Genomic DNA, 20,616 nt, shown 5'->3' with positions numbered 1-20,616 from the left:
GGCCTGGGAAAGCCAATCCAGAGGTTTCATTTACTGAGCTCTCTGCAGGTTGCCCTGTTAAGGGCTTGGCTTTGTCTTACTGGAAAAGATATCTTAAGGAGCACGGTGGGATTTGTCAGCCCAGGGCTATTTGTAAAGGGGATTCACTGTGAAACTAAACTGCTGCATGCTGTTGACCCCTGTTGGCTTTCAGCTGTGGAGCAAGTTTCACAGAAATGGATCTAAGGGCTGCTGTGCAGACTTTGCTTCTCATGTCAGAAGCTGTGCTAGTCCCTTGCTGGCAAGGCTGGCTTCTCTTGTAGTGGGAGCAAGCCCTGCAGCATGTGCATCCTGGGCCAGGAATAAGCTAGGATGCTGGACATTTATCCTGGGAAAAGTGGGTGACACTAAAGGCAACTGTGACTATACAAAACACATTGTCTGCTGAGTTGCTCTGTGGTGCATTCTCAGGGCAGCATTTCTCTTCAGCAGCTGACTGTGAGCAGTTTTTTCTGCCCATCAGCACAGGAGTAGTGGATAGACCAGGAATACCTGGGACTGCAGTGCTCTGCCCACTGTCAGTCTGTCCCACCCACTCCCTGAGCTGTGACCTAGCTTTCTGTGTTGTCTTATGCCATCACTCTTTAGTCTCTCTGTACACCTAATAGAGCATGCTAAACAGGCACTGGGGAGTGTTCCAATCACCTTGCTGGCTCTGGAAAGCTCTATCCCAGTATGGTTCCTCTGAGCTAACTAACCCACTGCAAGAATGGATTTAGCAAGAAAACTTACTGGTGGAGATATGCATTGGTACATAATTGGTTAAGGATATAAGCTGAAAATCGAGTTTGTACTTAGGTATGGTTTTTATTAAGAACAATATCCTACTTAGGATTTCAGTAACATATTTTACAAATCACTCTTCAGATGCTCTTTCTGGAACTCAAACAGTCATGTTATAAAAGAAGAATGGATTCAGGAGGCTTCACAGTATTAGTGATTATATTGTAATGCTTTCCAGATGGTAAAACATGATGTAATCCATACTGCCCAGTTTGTTTCACTGCACTGGATACAGTTATAGTCTGTAAGTAACCAAGAGACTCTAAGAAGCTCATCAGGCTGTTATGAACAATAGCTGGTTAATCCATATGTTCTTTATTATGTTATGAAAACTGCAGATTAACAAATCACTTGGTGAATGCAGGAAGATTGATTGCTGCTCAAAGCTCTTCGAGAACTGGATATGCAACTCGGATTAGCTTAGCTCAAGATACACATTGGTGAATGAATTCCATTTTCCTCAGGGCTATGAAGTAGTTTGCATCTGTTCAATTGCAAACTCCCCTATCTGCACTGGGTAGTTTTGATTCCTCTTTGGAGAAATGGCAGGAATGTTGATTTGTTGCTGTTTACATTGATCTGAAATAAAATCACAGCATTAGCATCGCTGGTTGTGTGGGCATGGTAGCTAAGGTCAAATTAATTGCAGCTTGCAGTTGCTCATAATTCTGCCAGTGTTCGTGCAGTAATGTTGTTTACTAACTGGTGCTTTTATTAGACTGACAGACCATCATTTGAATGGCAAACCCATCAAATTTAAGTAGGCACTTAACTCAGGATTTTCTCAGCATTAATTGAAGGCGCCAGGGGTACTGTGCTGGGACAGGTGCAGTGTTGCTGTGAAGAGGGAGGATTTGAAGAGTACATGGGGAAGGAAAACTCCCTGTGCATCCTGACATTCAGCTGTGTAGGGTTTCTCACTTGAACCCACATACAAGAAGTGTTCAAGTGAGATTAGGGCTGGGGTAGGAGGTTTCAGTCTGTTGGCAGTTATCCTGTAGAGTGGGTTTTGTAGGCGCTTCTTTGGGCTATCCTACCCTTTGGTTAAATCCAGAAAAATGGGATGGAGAGAAGAATAGCAAAAGAGACATAAATACATGGTTTTAACTAGCTTCTGGAAACAAGAAAATTTCTTGAGGTGGGTTTAGTATCTTGTGGTTATCTGAATATCCATCTGCCCGTAGGTTGCCATTGGCAGGCTCAGATCCCTGGGTTAGTGCTATGCCAGATCAGATCAACTTTCTACCCTGTCTATAGGATTTCAGGCAAGAAAGGTTGGAGCAGGAGTTGGGAAATGCTGGAAAGAAGAGTGGTTTCCAGCACAGTTGTTTTTTTAATGGTTGTGTGGTGCTGTTTTACCCAGTGACTCCCTCATCTGGTTTTTATCATGCATGGCATTGATTAGCTGGTATCTGTTTTTAATTTTCCTTTATCAAGTCTCTGGGGAATTCCACAGTTCAGTGTCAGATCAACGCCTTGTAGGGAAGGGTGGAAAGAGGAGAGGTTTGCATGGTGCGCATGTCTCATTTTACAGTTTCCTGATGATCTTAGTTTGGCTGCTCATAAGAAGTATTTGTTGTTTGTAGTCACTCAGCCAGGCTTGTTTATTGACTTAGGCTGTCTTTGCTCACTGCAGTGTTGCTGGTGATTGAAGTGCTTTGCCATTCTGATTGCTTCAGCCTGTCCTCTGAAACAAAATTAATGACAGTGGCTTTTGGAAATTGAAGGGTAGCAGAGACCTCATTACAGTTTTCATTAAATATTCTTGCAAGCCCAGGGGAAGAGCTGTGGTGCTCAGTTTCATGTAACCTCTTTGCTTCTTTTTGCAAAGAGTTTGTGGTGAATGGACTCACCTGTGATTTAAGGGCTGAGAGCGTGGACAGAGCTGGGAAAAAGTCTTGAAAGGATGCTGTTTTCGTGCCCTTCTCCCTTTCCTTCTCTGCTCCTCAGCAACTTTTTCATCAGGTGTTCTCCCACTCAAGATCTTTTTAGTCTTCCTGATGTCCTGCCATGCCTGGATCTGCAATATTCCTAGTTTCTTCTCCTTTACCAAGCCTTCTTTGATTTTAGATTTTTTTTTTTTTTGGTGTAATAATTGGCTGCTTCTTCTTCAACAGCTGAACCTTTTATATAAGGCACAAAGTAGAAATATTCATTGCTTCTTCCTGTTTTTAAGAAATGCCATAGAGAATCACAGTAGATTGGACACCTTGAAGAGTTTTGCTCAGAAATCCAGCCCACTGAATTGGTTTAAGATGGTAGGAATAGAAATTCCACATTTGTTTGACTGAGAGAGACCAGAGATTTTCAGACTTGATAGAAGTTTGAAAGGTGACATTTATCTAAAGCCTTAAAATGCTCTATTAACAGCAGCTTTCTAGCATTACAGGGTCTCTCCTCAAAAAAAAAATAAATTACTCTCTTGAGCAAGGAGGGAGCAACTGCAAAAGACATTACTTTCCTGAGGAGGAATAGGGAACCTTCTGTGATTCTAGGAAGACTTTGCTGTATTTTAAAGAGGCTATAAAGTGAGTGGGGATCCTGCCTGGGAGGGTTGTTGGTGTGCAGAGCGCTGCTGTAAGCATAGATTTTGTGTTGGCTCAGCGCACAGACTGCAGGGCTCGCAGCCGTAAGCGCAAAAGGTCAGGATCACATTTAGCCCATAACTATCAACTCTGTGATACACTATTAGTCATAGAAACTTGAGAAATTTGTTAGATACCCTGAGTTTGATTCGGATATCTCGGGACAGTTTTCAAAATTCCATCGCAGCTTAAAGTGGTACTGCCAGTAGGAAAATCAGTAGATCAAAATATGTTGTTTTTAAAAGATTTTACTTCTCTTCTGCTTTTTGTGTATTTGCCATCATCTTCTAATTTTAAAAGTTTGAAGTTATATGTCAGAGTAAAAGCTCTCTGTCCAGAAAGAAATTCTTTAGGCATAATATGATTAAAATACTTTCATGCATCTATTCAGTTGCAGCAGTAGTACAGGATCATTTTAGCACACAAATAGGTTAAACAATTATTCAGATACAAGTGAGATTTTTTAAAAATTATTTAGATGTTCCTTTAATATTCTTAACTACATTTTTCTTCCCACCTCAGCTCTCAATTTCTGATTAATCGAAATTAGGCAATTTTTGTTAATCAGTAATGTGGTACCGTATTTTGTCGTTGTTTCTTAGGAGCTGTGTTTACCTAAATCTGCCATGTCAAACTGCAACTTTTATAGGAAAGCTACAGAGGAAACTATAAACCATGTATCCTGCATAAATTACTTCAGTCATTAAACAACAGGTTGTGCATATTAACCTTGCCCTTTTTCTGTTTAATGGGGAAGGCTTTTACGAAGCAGTCACAGGGCATGGTCTTTTTTTTGTTCTACTTACAGAAAAAGCTTTTTTTTGCAGAAATAATAGAACAGGATATCAAACTGTATTGTTTATTTACTTCCCATTGATCATAGGTAAGATCAACTCAATAACCATCCAGAAGTCTTGTCCTGTGCAGAGGCTCTTTGAGTAGATTAGTGGGAAGTGATGTGCAACTGGCTTGTGAATGGGACGAGCAAAATGGAAAATCACTTAAGTTTATCCATCGGTCAACAGTAGCATACTGCGGCACATCAGACAACTTTATTGTAATTAAATATTTTCTATTTAGATTTAACAAAATAATGTCTCACATTTGTTCATATTGTAGCTTATTCTTGCTTACTCTATCAGTGTATTTCTTCCCTTCAAGACAATTGCAGAAATGTCCCATTTTTGTGCTTGTTCTCTAGATACCTGGAGCACAGAAAGTGAAATCATTAGCTCAAGAAGCCAATACTTTATGAGCAAATTTAAAGTTGTTTCCCATTGTTGAATATATATGTAGTGCAGAGGGAGAACACATGTTTTTATTTGTATCCCATCAAGAAGATCGCGTGTCACTGAAAAACCCTTTTCCAAAAGCCAGAGTTAATTTCTCTGGCAAAAGAAATTCCTGTGGGGTTAGAATCTCAGATTGGAGACAGGCAGGTCAAATTCCTTATCACTTCTAAACTAAACATGTATAATATTTAGCTTAGAATTTAGTTTCATTTATATAATGAAAGCTATTCAGGCATGTCTGAATCTCCTTAGTGGTATTTTGAATTATTTTTTAGAGTATATACAGGAAAAGCCTTTTTTTTTTTAACATTAAACGACTATTAGGCTTGGATATAATTCATTAATTTAATTTAGTTCAAATTTGTGAATATAATTTTTTTGCGTAAGAGGAAGTCACCGTGAAGAACAAACATAATTGCATAATGTTAATTTCATTGCTTTAGTGAGTAGTTTTGTTCTGTTCTATACACTGATACTTTGTCAAATGTGATTAGTTAAATCCTACTTTATAATACCTGTGCTTTCAGTTACTATTTACACATTATTTCTCCCCTTGATTTACTGAAATTTTGTTCTCTCTGCAACTATTAAATGTCTTAGAATTCCATTATACCTGAAGATTTTGAAAGGCAAATATTCATTATTTTCTGAAACTTTCTCATCTTGAATTTAAAACACATTATGAAATTTATGTTTGTGTATAGTTTTGGGAAACAACCTTTCAGTACTCAGTCTATAGAACGGATGATTTTAGAATATATGATTTTAAAATAAAAGCAGAGATTTTCCTTAAAAAAGAAGAAAAAAGTTTCTTATGCAAGAGAGCCTTCCACTAGAAAATGTTTTTTCTTCTATTGGTTTGCAGGGAAATCTGCATGTCTCAGCTAAAAAGTATCCCATCACCTTTGTGTTAATTAAACTACAAATCTCAAAATCTGTTTTATTTAATTTTATTATTAAATTATGCATTTCTGTAGTGGGGAAAGTGTGGATCCAAAATCGGCCTATTCGAATGAAATAAAATGAATTGATTTATAATTGGGAACAGCTAGTGGAACCTGGCAGATAATCTCATTCAATGCATTTACTGGGTCCTTCATCTACAAACTCTAGTTTACATTAACTTACAGATTGTCCTGACCTTAAATTCTGTTTCAAGCACTCTGTTCCCTTTCAAAAGATAAATTTTCCGTAGGCCAGTGCTTATCTGCCTGACTTCCTGGCTGACTGGGATTTAAGCTATACTGGCTTGGACAACACAAGCAGTTGAACCGTGTAAACTCACATGAGTGCTCAGCAAGAACATGGGGAATTACTGAGTTTTTATCAGAGGAAAGCAGACAAAATTTTATAAGAGGAGAAACGCAAAACCAAAGATAATGAATCAGAAAAGGTAGTGTATTCATTTGACTTGATGATACTGGTTTGTTGAAATTGTTTGGAATAACATTTGGTAGTTAATGCTATTTTTTCCTTGATATATAAGAAGGAGAACACAGTGTGTCTCACTGCTGTGTGGCTATCCAATATTTTGTTAAGCATTTGTGCCTTCAGTCTGGAATATTGTGTTGAGTAAAAAAGGCAGAGGGAGGTGTATGTGTTTTGGTTTTAATTTGCAGTGGAACGGGTTAGTGGTGGTTTTGTGAAGACGCCTATTGAAAGCATAATGCACAAGAGAACGGACTTCAGGGTAGGATTTATTTTTCTTAATTGCTTCTATTGCTCTTGAAAAACATGCTTTTTATTAAATATAATTCAGAATTGTTCCCAAATGATTCCACAGCAGATATGGGTGCTGTTTTTCTGAAGTGCCTTAATGTGGTTTGCAATATAACTAAGAATGAGATAACTGTGGAAATGTTCTCTGCTGCTTTCAGATGCAGACAGTCTATTTTTGACCTGGAGACCAGTATCAAGTCCTGGGTTTTTGTTAGGTCAGGGGGGTGGGCACAGAAGGCCTTATCTCTTTTTTCCTTTGTTGACAACATACCCTTATCCTTCCTGGGTCCTGGGCTGTCTGCTTGATAGTGCTGGCATTTGAAAGACCTAGATAGGAGAAGTCACAAACTTTTCTCTATTTTTAAGGATGTTCATTAAAGTCTCTAACAAGGCTTAGTGAGCGACAGGGCTGTGGGAGAACACTGCTAGTGAGACCAGGAAGCCATAAGAAATCATGCTTCCTTAAACAGAGACCTGTTAAAAGCATGAATTAGTGTAAACATTTTGGAAGTATAAAAAATTCTATAAAATCATTTATTTGTTTATTTATTGATTTTGTACAATAGGTGTACTTTCAACGTGTATTTTTCTGGTGCATTTGGGATATTTTTTTAAATTAAGTAGTTAATTCCTCTTAATTCCTTTTTAAGAAGGGCCGCTGTAATTACATAATGTTTTATTTAAGGAGAAGTTAGTTACGTGCATTATTTTAAAGATTTTTTGTTAGATAAGTGGTGAAAACTTAATCTAGACCCTCATAAAGGTAAGGCATTGAAGGAAGCTTTTGAAAGAACATAAAGTTCTGTGCAAACTGTTAAAATGCATGAAAAAGTGCTTTGTCAGTGCTGGAGTGTGGTAGTGGGCCAGTTCCCTCACATTATGTTAAATTATGGGTTTTCTTTAATCATTTAGTGTTTGGGCTTGACACTGCCCCCTGCCCAAATTCTTGGACGCTGCAGTGTTGAAAGAGCAAAGCAGGTTAACTGCACAGTTGCTTCTCTCTGTTTGTGGGTTAATAATAAAGAATTATATCTCTGAGAAACTTTATTCTTTGATTGGCTTTATTTATATTGGTATTTAAAAAATAGAATGAAATAATGTAAATAAACTGTAACTGTGAAAATTTATTTTTTATTTTTAGCTATAAATAATGCACAAGAAGAAAATCCCTTAAGAGACTGCACCTTGTTATCACTATGGATAAATATAGGTGGTTTTGGCAAAGTGGTAGTTTTTCCTCTGTTTTCAGTCTCTTACATATTATAGCTACTTCCTTTACTGGAAGGGAAGGAGCAAAGAGAAGAAAAAATTTATTCAAAATAGGCATTTAACTGGTGAATGGTTCCCTATCTAAAGACACATTTGCAAAATTTAAGCAGAACTTTGAAGGCGGAAGTGAAAATTCATGAACTTCTGTGTTAACAGAAAAATGAAATGTTCTTTTTGTGTGTTCAGACCGTATAAAAATGTAATTATTAATAATCACTAAGTTGCCTTTGTCTCTTCAACTTAATCATACCATGGAAAATACATTACAGGAATACTTTCCTCATGGTAAATACAAAATACACTTTTCAGAGGTTATGGAGGTTATTTTATGCCAATTGTTCACATGCCTATCAACATGAGCAATTATTGTGTGATTTGCAATATAGTGGTAAATTTTACCTGAAAAAGAAAATTAAGGTGACAGATAATACATATTTGACCTTGTGTTAGTGAAGCCTTGCAGAAACTATTATTTAACACTTGCATCTATGTAATTTTATTAGTCAATGGGTGAAAATCTCTGTATGAGGGGAAAATACTGCTGTGAACAAAGGAAAACTGAAATTCCTTCAAAATGAGTTCTTAATCAGAGAAACCATAATTATCATAGAGGCAGTTTACACAGTCCAGTAGTGCATGTATAAGGTCTTCTCTGATCATCTTCAATGTATTAACTGCTTTCTGTCTAAATGGGATTTATCTGCAATATTAATCTCATGGACTGAGGTGAACTGTTTTAAAATGGTTAGAATGGGTTTTATGAAATCTAACTCAGAGTATTTTTGTACAGAATGAAAAAAAAGTGCTGCAAGTTGGTATTGAGTAAGGTTAAAAAGTAATTAGAAGAGCTGAACAGATATTTCCTTGATATCATACTTCTTACTCATATCACTATAGATAATTTCTGAGTGTCTGGTGAAAAACAGAAGTTGGAACCACAGAATAAATTGTAGCCTAATTAAGTCCCTGTTTTTCCCGAAGCAACAAAGATCTTCATACCCTCCAGAAGAAATTTGTTGGTGTATCTCTATTGCCATAAATGGTTTCTGTTGCTGTCATCCCCACAGGTGATGCTTCTATATTAACTAAAAGCAGTCCTAGTTATTAACTAAAAAATCCGAATCAGACAATGTGGTCACTCCTTGTCCTGGGAGTTTGTAATTCTGACTACACAGATTTGTGAAATGCTCTTATGAAAAATTGCAAATGTAGCAGCATAGGCTTTTCTGAAGCACTCCCAAATCCTATAGAGTGTAAATGTAGATTAGTCCCCAGTGATTCCTAGGACTAGATGAGTAGATACAAAAGCATTTACCTGTTAAATACTGTACTGTCGGTTTTTCCGGTGGATTGTACGCGGCTCCTGGTTAGAGATCTGTGAAGTTGCCGAATGAAAGTGTCAACAATTTTTCATGTCATTAACCCGTTTTGCAACTGACAAAAAAAGGAAAAGAAGCTTAGAAGGAAAAAAAAAAAAAAAAAGAAAGCAGAAAAAATTAACTGTGGTAAAGAATGAGCTGCTTTGGTCCCAGCCAGGTCCTCTCCACCTCTGCAGTTGGAGAATTGGGATTATTTTTTTAAACCACCTATCTTGAAGGATTTAAAGAGCCAAAATCTTCTTGACTAGTAGAAATGGCTTAACATCTGCAACACATTGATGTTTTTTATGTTAAAATTTGTCATGGTGACTTGTAAAATTTTCCAAACCCCAGCTTTCACGCTCTTCATGTATCAAACAGGTAATACAAGTCAGCAGAGTATCAGAACCATTCTTTCAGTAGTATTTTGCTGTCCTTTGCTTGAAGTTTGCTTTCTAAAGCAATGACCCATGTGCTTTTATTTTAGCTGAAGTGAAAGCTGGAAAGATTACTTTTTTTATCAGATCTTACTGCTGGTCTTCAATATGGATTCAGTAAAATGCTTCCCAGTAAATGGAGTGACAAAGAAAACTCATAATCTTGTTGCTGTTGCAGCGTTGTGTGAATGAAAACTGGAGCTGCTAAACTGTGGCAAAACTTTTCAGTACAGGCAGTGACCTGCTGTGTACAGCACTGGGAGCAAACCTGTGAAGGAGTTTAAGAAACAAATTACTCATTTGCACAATTTATGAAATACCACATTGATGTGACACGAAATTTGTTTATCTCAAATACTCCAAAGCCATTGTTCAAGTACATTTAATAAAATCAGAATGGAATTGTATTCTGTAGGAATAATTAGTTCTGGAACAGTTCTTTACATGTGTACTTAGAAAGTGCCTTTTTACTCAGTGCATATGTATCATAGACATAAAACTAAGCAAATCATGCTGTTTTAGAACTCCAATAAATGACCAAATTATCCATTAAGTTATACCAGTAAATATGTCCTAACTTATTACCCTCGAAGAGCAGGAAGCAGTATGAACCTTTCTGTTTCAGGAGCATGAAAATACATTTTGTATTCTTTTTATTATCTTCATCATATTGCTCGGTGAGATTGTACCAAAAATTAATATTTTAGAGACTTCTGTTCAACTCTCTCAGAATTTTAGTTTAATGCCAAGTTTCCAAAATCAATTGGCTTGAGGTTTTCTGTATATTATTTATTAGTCCCCCTGGAGCTTGAAAATTTCTATTTTAGAATTAGCAATTCTTTCTCTGAATCTTTGCTTCAAGAAACCTTCCAAGGAATCTTCTGCATGCTGTTTGGTATCTAACCAAAATAGGTGTTAATATCCAGTATTAAGCAGAGGGAATAAATGCTGTATTTCTCAATAAAATGGCTAAAGAAAGGGAGTGTTGGCTTTGTTGCACAGGAAAAATAGCTCATTGCATTCAGTTAGTGATTTCAAATACTCCTTTATGAGTAGATGGCATGAGACAATTTAAAGTCCAAGCCAAATTAATTCTCATCAGTAGATCTTCAATCCTAGAGAAGTTATTCATAAAAATTAATTTACTTGTATTTCTAGACTTGAGAGAAAAAAAAAAACCAAAAAGCACCTTAAAATAAGCCAATTGTGAAACCTGTAGAGATGTTGGTGACCTTGACCACTATCATTGAGACGTGCCCCCTAAAGAGCCAATGGAATTAGCAATTTTCCTTCCTTCATAACACAACTGGGACAGAGAAACCCCGTTGTCTTTAGCAGGAACACTTGGAAGCCCTCCAGTCAACTGGGAACAAAGAGTTGTCTGTCAGGGTCCAGGGAGCCCCCACATCTGCTCTGTAAACAGGATGTGGGGAAGGGTAAAATCCTCTCCATTTGTGACGCTAACGTGGCTTTGAGAACACCTGGAATTACTAGACCCAGCATTTGAATCTTATCTCTGGAGCTGATTTCTGATAGACTAAATCCCTGTAGAGGCCAGGTTTCTGTGTTGTGTGGGACATTGGAGTTTGGGCAGATTTTGCACTGAAGGTCCTGAACGATAAAATCTGAACCCAGCTTTCCCTTGGAAAACTGTAAAATAATTTAAACAAATAACTTCTGGGGGACTGTTTAGCTTAATTCTAGATTTCATTAAAAAAAAACCCCAAAACAAATGATAAAACAAAATAATAAACAAACAAGCAAAATCTTTGAGTAGTTTTTACTGCATTTCATTGTCCACTCAGAATTTTGTAAGCAAAAACAAATTTAGGCCTTTTTTTTTTTTGTTGATTACTTTCTGGTTTAGTTGATTTAATTTGTGTGAATGTTCAATGAAGCAGAAAACATTAAGCACAATCAGGTTGTTTAAGGAAGTTCTTTCTGGGCTTGAAAGAGTGCTAAAAAATACCTGTGCATTTTCAGTAGAGCATGAAAGTGTTTCCTCTGATCAGTGCACAGTGAAAATGGCCCAAGTACGTTATATTAGCAGTCAGCTTTTAGCGGAATGTATTTCAGCAGTTTCTAAGATAAATGGCTAGATAATAAAAGGAAGAAATATTTTGGTAGACAATTTGTATTTCTATACTTCTTCATCTTAATTAATCTATCTCTCTTTCCAACTAAATGTGCTATCAGAGTGCTGTCAAAATTTTACATAATAGTGCTGTTTACTTTTATTATATTCAGGTTTGGTTTTTCTGTATCATATAAAAAAGATTTGTTGGGTATATATTATTTTGTTTGTGTTATTTGGAGTGGGGAAACCATAAATGGGCTGCTCTGGCCTGACTCTGAATACTGCTAGATTTAAGGAATGCTTGTTACAAACTTGTCTGGAAACTTATAAAAAAATCTGTTTTCTATTTCAAAGATATTTTTTTGAAATCAGTGGCCTAATTGCTTGCATATTAAGTAGTAATATAAAATAAATTTTTATATAAAAATAAATAATCTGCTTCAGAATGCATGTTGTGGTAAATTTTACAAAACAGTTGTCGTAAAAATATGTGGTTACAGTCATCTTTATTTCTGGAATTTTAAAGTTTGTAGGAAAGCTCTGAAAGTAAAGGGTTGATAACCATAATTGAAATTGTGTTATTGAAACTTGTAGTTAGGTGTGTTAATGACTGCTTTTTGTATTCATTTCTCATTATGTAGGATAGCATATAATCTTAAAAATATATAAACTTGTTTTTGATGTTTTTAGTATTGGAAAGAACCTACAATTAAGGGGATGATGCAGAACTTGTTGAGGGGTAATTGGGTGTGTTTATTCTTGCTGTTTCATTTTTATGGTAAATCCCAAAAGTTAAGAATGTTCATGGATATTTCAATCATCTGTGTTTCTGCTGGTTTTCTTGAGTACAAGTCTCATTGATGTGCTCAGAGTATTAAAATTTGTTTGTATTCAGCTTTGGTTACTAAGAATGTTAAATTTCATATGTTGTATAATTGTCATCTTAAAAAAATCTTTAAGAAGCCACAAATTACAAAAGAGTTAATGCCTTAGATGGGTTTGTTACATCCTTCTTAGGAGAGAAGTCTGCAAAATACTGAAACCATAGCACTGGACATATCATAAGTTCAAATAAAGATTATGATAAGAGTGTTTGAAGGATTACGTTTTAAATCTAAAAAAAGAAAGAATATTTTAAATTTAAATGTTATGTGCTGGAAGGAAAATCCTGGTGACAGCATTGGTGTTAATCTGGCTGGTTCGCAGTTTGCCTTCACTCTTTCTTCTGACAGTCTTAATGCCACGTAATCCTTCATAATCTAAAACTGGCTATGCACTTCCTTTTACTGTGAAATGAAATATCACCTAGAGGTAAAAAGAAAAGAAAGAGTAACTGTTATAAACAAAAATCCCAATGTAAATAACAGATGTTTTTCTAATCACTTGGGAGAAAGTATCATGGTTGCTGTAACTTTTAGAATAATTTTCCATTACTATGCTGTTGGCAATCTATTCGACATTTAAGAAATTTGTTTTTCTGAATTGCTGTTCTGAGATGATTGAGTTACACATACAGCTAGAAGCTGCTATGCTGTTGGCTTGTTGGAATAAAGCACAATGAAAATAATTCTAGGTATTGGCTGTCATAGTAGGAAAATATTATTTAAAACATCTCATTCTTTGTGAATTCTCTAAAAGTAATTTTTCTTATTTTAGAAGCTTGTTTTTAACAAATAGTAATACCTAGCCTGAATTGATGTTTTGTTATCTTTTTCAGTTAAGTATTTTCAAACTTTTTTTGGGGTAAATTTTAAGTATATTTCTAAGAAGGACAGTATAAGGAAAGTATAGCAAATATGAAGGGCCATTGATTGGTATAAAGGAAAAATAATATGTGAGAGTAGTTAAAATGTTAAATAATTTTTGTTTCTCTGTAGTTAATACATGTGTGTCAATACTGGCAATGAAGAAATTTTCTTGAAATCCTCACTGAGCTCAGAAAGTTCTGTGCTATCCAGAGTCTACAGGGAAGAAGTGCGAAAACATTTTGATGTTATAGTTAAATGTCAGTGTATCACAAAGATTGAATAATATAAGCTTTTTGTGTCAGAAAATTCTTTGATGTGTTTGACATTAGATTTTTGTGGGGGATGTATAATAGATCATTATATAAATAGTTTTAATTACTACTAGTCCACATTATAATAGAGAAGTCAGCTAATGGTTATGCTTAACTATTACAGTGGGTTTAAGGGTGCATGTAAAAATTTTTAAGGCTATAAATTTGTTTTTCTTTGTATGTGTTTAAATATCTTGAAGGTAGATGAGTTTTCATTCAGTTGTATAACTGTACTTTTTCTTTATCGAGCAATTTCTATTCTTCTACCTTAGGAGAAAGTGTTTGTCAAATAAAAATATTGTAGTGTGTTACCCACACACTTGAAAATGAACTGGAAATAAAGAGCAGTTGTGTATATTATGAATTCCCTGCCTAGAAACACACATATCGTGCAGTCTCTTCTTTCTTTTTTCTTTGAGTTTAGGAGGCTTCAAACTAACTGGCTTTTTAAAAAATAAAGTTTATATTAGATTACTTTCAATTTTTATATCCAAACCAACTACCAGTGCTTTTCTTTCAAGTACTTTTAAGGAACATGCAAAATAAAAATACCTAACAATTATTTTGTAGCTCCTGTAAGATCTGTAAAAAGCAATGGCTGGAATATAGGGCAGATGAAATGACAGACATCGCAGTAATCTACCACGATACTGCAAAATTAATTAAAAATGTAATAACTAAGTAAAAGCACGAGGATGCTATGTTTCCCACGATATTTAGGGTGGAAGCAGCCTGTCGGTGCTCGGACAGGAGTGGGCAGTTGCGGTAAAGTGCGGAATCACCCACCTGGCTCGGCCCTGGGGGCTGCTCGGCCCTCGCTGCCCGGTGGCGCTGCCAGCGCGGTCGCCGGGGACAGGCGAGGGTCCTGCGGCCCCCTCGGAGCCGGAGCTGCCACCCCCGGCACCGCCAGGGCACCCAGAACTGCCCGTGCCGTCCCCTGCGCGCATCCGACAGCGCTGCGAGCCTCCACCTCAAAGAGTTTGTTAAGGATTAGAGGGCTTTAGCAGGGGTTCTGTGGTTTCATTGCCCCGAGCGCTGGAAAATGCAGTTGCAGCTTACACGGGTAGAGGTTACAATCCGTTTTGAAAAATGAGCTACTAGAGGTCCCCATTACACTGTGGATTAAATAATATGAGTTGAAGCAGCGATAAAAAAGAAAATACAGGTGGAGAGAACAAAGGAGAAAAATAACACTGGCAAGTAAACTGGGTGCATGGACTACTTCTGGAAGTACTTGGCTCGTCTTGACACAAGAGTAAATATCTTAATGGTTATTAGCCAGTATATCTTTGGCTAGTGGCAAGGCTCTGCAGGATCTTGCGTCCTTTTAAATTTACATATTAATTAAAAATGGAATGTGTCATTCCCATGTGAATGTACTGGGATACTCTCTGAGTGCAGTTTAAAAGATCAGTATTATAGTTTAAGTCATAGAAAACACAGGTGCAGAGAATAAAAATAAGATTGCACATGTTTTAGTCATTCCATATCGTGAACTGTTTAATTATCCTTCTTTGCTTGTAACTGAATATAGCCAAACCAGGCTTGTGTTTATGAGCAGCAATGGGTGATATTTCTTACAAGGATCCTTTATGAGATTGCTGTCCTAACTGACGCTCTTGACCAAAAGTCATTTTATTACCTTTAAGCCTGTCAAGATCAGTAGGTGATTCTTTTTTCACAGCTTGATATCAGATGGGACTATTGTGGCACATGGAAATATTATTTATGCTAAGATGTAAATGATTAAGTTTTATAGCAGAGAGTTAAGAAAGCTTGCAGCTTTTTCTTTTTAAATGGGCATGAAAAGCATTGATGTGCGTCATCAATGGTAATAGTCGTCTCTAAGGAAAAAGCACCTGCCAGAAAACGTCATGGGGCAGGGAAAGACTGTCTGTGTTCACACCATGGTTTTTAGTGTAAAGCACAGTTGGAAGTATGAGCTTGGATGTTTTTGTTGACGTCTGCACAGCAAACTGATATGTCCGATTTGTATTCCCAGTGAATAAACATCTGTATCACCAAGCCTGCCTGTTGTTCTCAGCAAATGAGACTACATTACTTTAACCTCTGGATGAAGTCAGCATTACCATGGTATGGGAGCTACATGGGTTTACTTTATCCACTTCTGGCTGTGTTGCTGTTGCTTGGTGCATCAGTAGGATGAGGGTGGTTGGGATGGCTGTATTTTCCAGTAGTCTGAAGACTCTGATTTCATCTTTCTTGACAACTGGGATTATATGTTGCTTTTGGTGGCCTTCTCAAGCTGCTAAAATGGCCACACTTTGCCGTGAGTTTGCCCATTTTGATCATGTAGAAAGTGTTGGACAGAAAGAAAATATGAAAGAGGGGTGAAATTCAGTGTCAGCATTGCAGTCAACTTGTTTACTAGTAATTAAGAATAACACTTCAGAAATAACCACCCCCCCAAAACAGACTTGCTATCACAAACAAGAAAAGAAAATATAACTTTTTTTGAAGTTCACTACATGGAAGCAAAATACGTGCATTTTATGTGCGTTTTTCAGTTTGGGGAGGAGCTAGGTTTTTTCAGGCCAGTGTTAGGCAGGAGAGAGGTTTACAAAGAGGTCACCAAGCTATTGTAAGAGCTACTCTGACATTGCTGCAGTTAGTGGGTTTGTCATGTTGGGTTACTGGAGTGACATTGAGGCTGGTTGATCTCTTCCAGAAGCATCTGAACTCTGAGAATAAGTTTAGAGGTGATTATAGTACGCTGTATCATTTACATAACTTATCTATCAGTAACACTTCCCATATTGTCAAGTGTGTGTGTTTATATATATGCCTGCTGAAAGGATTGGGTTCAAAGGATAAACTCTGACAGCGATGTGGACTCTATTTGACCTTGTCAAAAGGTAAGTACCTCCTCTTTGGTTGTACTGCTTTTCATAAAAGAAAAACTAAATATCTGCATGAGCCGTTTCTTCTTCCTCTACACAGGCTATGCAGGACTTGTAAGAAAAAGGAGCAAGTCTGATTATAACCTTTAAGCTTTTGATGACAATCTATTTTAGTTTTTGTTTATAAGCATTTTATGTTGTTAAAGACTTGACTCAAGTTTAGAATAAAGGACTGAAATAACAGGGATTTGGGTCACTGTTGATAGTCAGCAATGTCTGTGAGTGTGGCTTTTCACCAGTTTTCATGCTATATTAATCACAAAGTTTGAGAGCAGTGGTGGGACCTGTCTCCTTGCCATCAGCCCTCAGCCTGTGTGCCGGATGTGTCAGCACAATGCCGCTGGCAGATGGAAGAGTTGCAGTAAATATGCACAGTTATGGTTTAAGTGAAAAAGCTGTGGGAAAGGAAATACATTAATCCACTGCGGCTGTTTTTGCTTTTATGTAAGCCTCTGTAATAATTTTGAGTTTTTCCTGGATTTACCCTTTAAATTTCTAGATTCCTTTCTTGATTGGAGGAGGGGGTAGAGTAAAAATTGAACTGTAGCATTAAAAACCTCCCAAAAAACCAGAAGCAACTGAAAATTAATTAGGTTGTGCAGGTGAAAAGAAATCCTCTTCCATGTGGCCATTTTTTTGAACACACTTCAGGAAATCTTGGTGTAGCAGATCATAAAATGCACTCTTGCATACAAGTGGATTGTTTGTTTAGGTTGTGTTGTGGAAGTGCTGTTTAGGAAGTGCTTTAAAGACAGAAAGGATCACATCCCTGAATCTGGGAAGAGATAAACTTGATGATTTGCGTGTGAACTTGATATTTGAAAGTACACTAAATGTTTGGTCCTTTAACTCTTTGGAGTTTTGATACTTTCTTCCTACATAATCAGGAATTTCACTGAATGAGTGTGTCTGATTCTCTTTCTTTGATATTTGCAGTTTTAATAACATTTAGCATAAAATTGCTCAGGCCATAAAGAAGAGGACGTTGAAAATTTTACAAAACTTTTTTTTTAAATTCAAAAGTATTAATATAGTTTTGTGCCTCAGACACCTAATTTTTGTTTTGATTCTTATGTCATCATCTTGTTATTTCTTCAGTCACTACAGTTTTTATATCCTGAAGCAACCTGGTATGCTAAGAAGGAAATTTCACATGCCATACAAATGTGGAGGAAAATAGCTTTTCCTGTCTCATTTCCCCTTCTCCACTTGTTGTAAATCACCTTTGAGGTACATGAAATCTTTATTCCTTACTTTCATATTGACCCCTGCCCAGTGGGTAGCAGTGCAGGTTACCATGGTGGTTGTTCCAGTGCAGGATCTCCAGTGTCTCCGTAGGGTTCTGAGGGAGGGGTTTAGGCTCTCTGCAGATGCCGCAGCTGCTGTTGTGACATGTGGCAGGCTGGTTTGCCTGTTTGATGTTGGCGTGGGTGTTGCTGCAAGGACTGGGGACAAGTGGCTGTGCGCGGAGGACATGGGTAGCAGGAGCCTAAGCTTTCTCTGCAGAAGTGCTGTTAACATGGAATAAAATGCCTGCTCAAAAAGGGGTAGGAGTGGCAGAGGTCGGCACTCATCCAAGCCTAATGTATCTGCAAGCTGTGCCAGTTGCTTTTGGTACTTGTTGGGATGGATGAAGCTGTGGGCAGAGCTCTGTGTTGTTACATCTCAACCCATTTCTTGTGCTCAAGCCAGTTTATTTTAAGCTATCTTGAAATATCTCTACGCTGCACCATAGTGGGTAATGTATGCAAAGTCATGCATCTCAGTGCTATCAGTTGCAAATTACTCTCCTGTCACATGGAAACCTTACAAGGAAAAAAAGATAAATAGATGTAAACAGTGTAAGACTCAAGTTAAACTGTTGCTGACTTTTAAATATTGCTCTCTTGCTTTCCAGAAACTTTTGTGGAAGCTGGAAATACTCTAGGAAAAGGTGGCACCTAAGGACACTGCTGAATTAAGCCATGGCTTATGTGTGTTCTGTTGTGTCAGTAATTTCATATCCTCCTAAGAGCTTGTCCATCTTCTTACAAGGGTTTGATGTGGACACCGTCAGGGCAGGAGCTGATGTAAAATATGTATTACACAGCCAAGTCATGCACAGTGAAATGGGTAAACCCACATGCATATGGCCTGTGGGCGCCTCCTCACTGGTTAAATGTTATTTTTGTCAGGTCTCTCGTGGTACTTATATACATGATCAGTTTTAGTCTCCTACTTGTGGCTTTTCACTGAAAGGACATTGAAAAATGCAAATATTACCATAATAACCTAAAGACCAGGAAAATTGCATCAGAGATAATATTTTAAAAAGTTATTGAAGTACACTGTGAGCAGAATAACTTCAAGTTCAACTCTCAAAGCAGCTTTTGTCCTTAGGAAAGGAGGAAAATTTTGTATTGGCCAGTGCTAGCTCTGATGCAGATGAAGGAGACATTGTAGCCATGAAAAAAGCCGAAGGTGCAGATGTTTTCCTTGTTCAGATCCTCTCCTCAGTTAATGCCATACTATGCACCATGTGTGCACTGTGCCATGTGGATCCTGCAATTCTAAGAAAGGCTTTCTTTAAACATACACTGCAGCACTCCAGAGCTCTGGTGACACAGATCCCCATCACAACCTTTCTCCATGCGTCTTTTCTAGTGCTTGGCCTGTGCCAGATCCATAAGTATCTTAGGAATTAACTTTTACATTCCTCTTACCCCATCTTGATAATCTGAAAATCTTCTGTGCTGAAGCATCCGCACCAGGGCAGTAACATAGGAACATCAAATAAATTCTGTGTTTCATTCCCTGGTAGATACATTTGCCAGCAAGTTATACAATAAGATTGTGTGAGAAAAGGGTGTTACACCAAAGGAATAAGAAAATTAGAAATGTATTAATGACAGTGCATAAAAGTATTGATGACTAAAAGAAACAGGACTGACTCTTGACATAATTATGTTATCAGAAAGAAATCTTACACTAATCTTCAGAAAGAGTATTGGAAGGCCACTGCTTAATCCCTGTTCATTATATCAGAACCCTAGGTCTGCTACACTTGAGCTGGAGATCTCCATTCTCCTGGGTCTGTAGCAGCTTTTTTCGGGCTCTCCTGAAATTTGGGGCCTGATTGCACGATGGGATAAACCTAAATTTGGGGATCATCTGCTGTTTTGTTTCCCAAAACACATTATTCCTCTAACATAGTTTTAATTCACATTTTGCTACTTTTTTTATATGAACATGTAGGAGTTGCACTATTTTTCTGATCTTACCCCAAAAGCAGCAGGAGCTCTGTGTGTGTTCACCTGTATAGCACTGAATCCCCTTTATCTTTAGCCAAGCAGAACAGAAAGCTTGAAAATTAGTTTAAAGGGGACAAGAGAGGCAGGGATCTGATGTGCAGGAGATATAGATTACCCTACACTTGCAGAGGTCACACTGCCAAAAGGGCTTTTAATCTCTCATCAAGACATCATGAGAGTCTGAGGAGATGTATGTCAGCCAGTTGAACGTAATCTTTAAACAGCCAATTTCAGTTTCTCACTGTTGGTTATCTTGGTGTACTTTAGCATGTTCATCAGAGGGCTGTGAGGCTTTCAGCCTTCCCCTGAAGAAGTGATTATTGCTGATAAATGCGATGGAAGGTTTGTTCATCAGTAAGTGAATACTCATCGTAATGAATGACATTAAGTATGCTGATTAAATAGTAGTGGCAATCAGTAAGTTCTGACAAAATTAGCACAAAGTGCCCTGTTTTTTCTCTTGATGACTCAGATCTCTGAAAACCTGTTAGAACTCAATCTCTTTCTAAAGAGTTTCCCTGATTGTTTATGAAGGTATACCTCAAGGCATCAGTAACATCTTGTCCTTGTTCACCTCCCCTCTGCTCTGTTAGTCTTCAGAAGCTCTCCAGAGCCCCAGGCATGGCTCTTCAGGGGGTTGTTCAAGCGTGCTGGAATGCAAAGTGACCTTTGCTATTAACCAATGCTATGGAGATCAGTGGGAATGCAGCAGAATATCCCAGTGGTAAATCTGGAATCCTTAATTTCAGTTGTGTGTATTTTTCTAAATCACTTGTGCAACCAGGCT

At 37.4% G+C, this 20,616-nt stretch overlaps 1 protein-coding gene across 7 annotated transcripts in view; it reads left to right on the top strand.

The window, feature by feature from the left end:
* RBM20 (RNA binding motif protein 20) overlaps positions 1–20,616 on the top strand; it is a 95,888-nt gene that overhangs the window by 16,687 nt on the left and 58,585 nt on the right. Inside the window, exon 1 of one of the 7 annotated variants that reach the window (XM_063163218.1) lies at positions 5,972–6,092. The exons of 5 other annotated variants lie outside the window; for them this stretch is intronic. In XM_063163218.1, coding sequence (XP_063019288.1) covers positions 6,079–6,092 — 14 coding nt within the window. In that variant the 5' untranslated portion in view covers positions 5,972–6,078. Of the gene's footprint in view, positions 1–5,971; positions 6,093–16,410; positions 16,495–20,616 lie in introns of those variants that run through there. One more of the 7 variants, XM_063163217.1, reaches the window with a different exon arrangement.

Source organism: Melospiza melodia, chromosome 9 (assembly GCF_035770615.1).
Source record: "Melospiza melodia melodia isolate bMelMel2 chromosome 9, bMelMel2.pri, whole genome shotgun sequence".
Classification (NCBI taxonomy): Eukaryota; Metazoa; Chordata; class Aves; order Passeriformes; family Passerellidae; genus Melospiza; species Melospiza melodia.
This window is presented reverse-complemented; position numbering and strand designations above follow the sequence as displayed.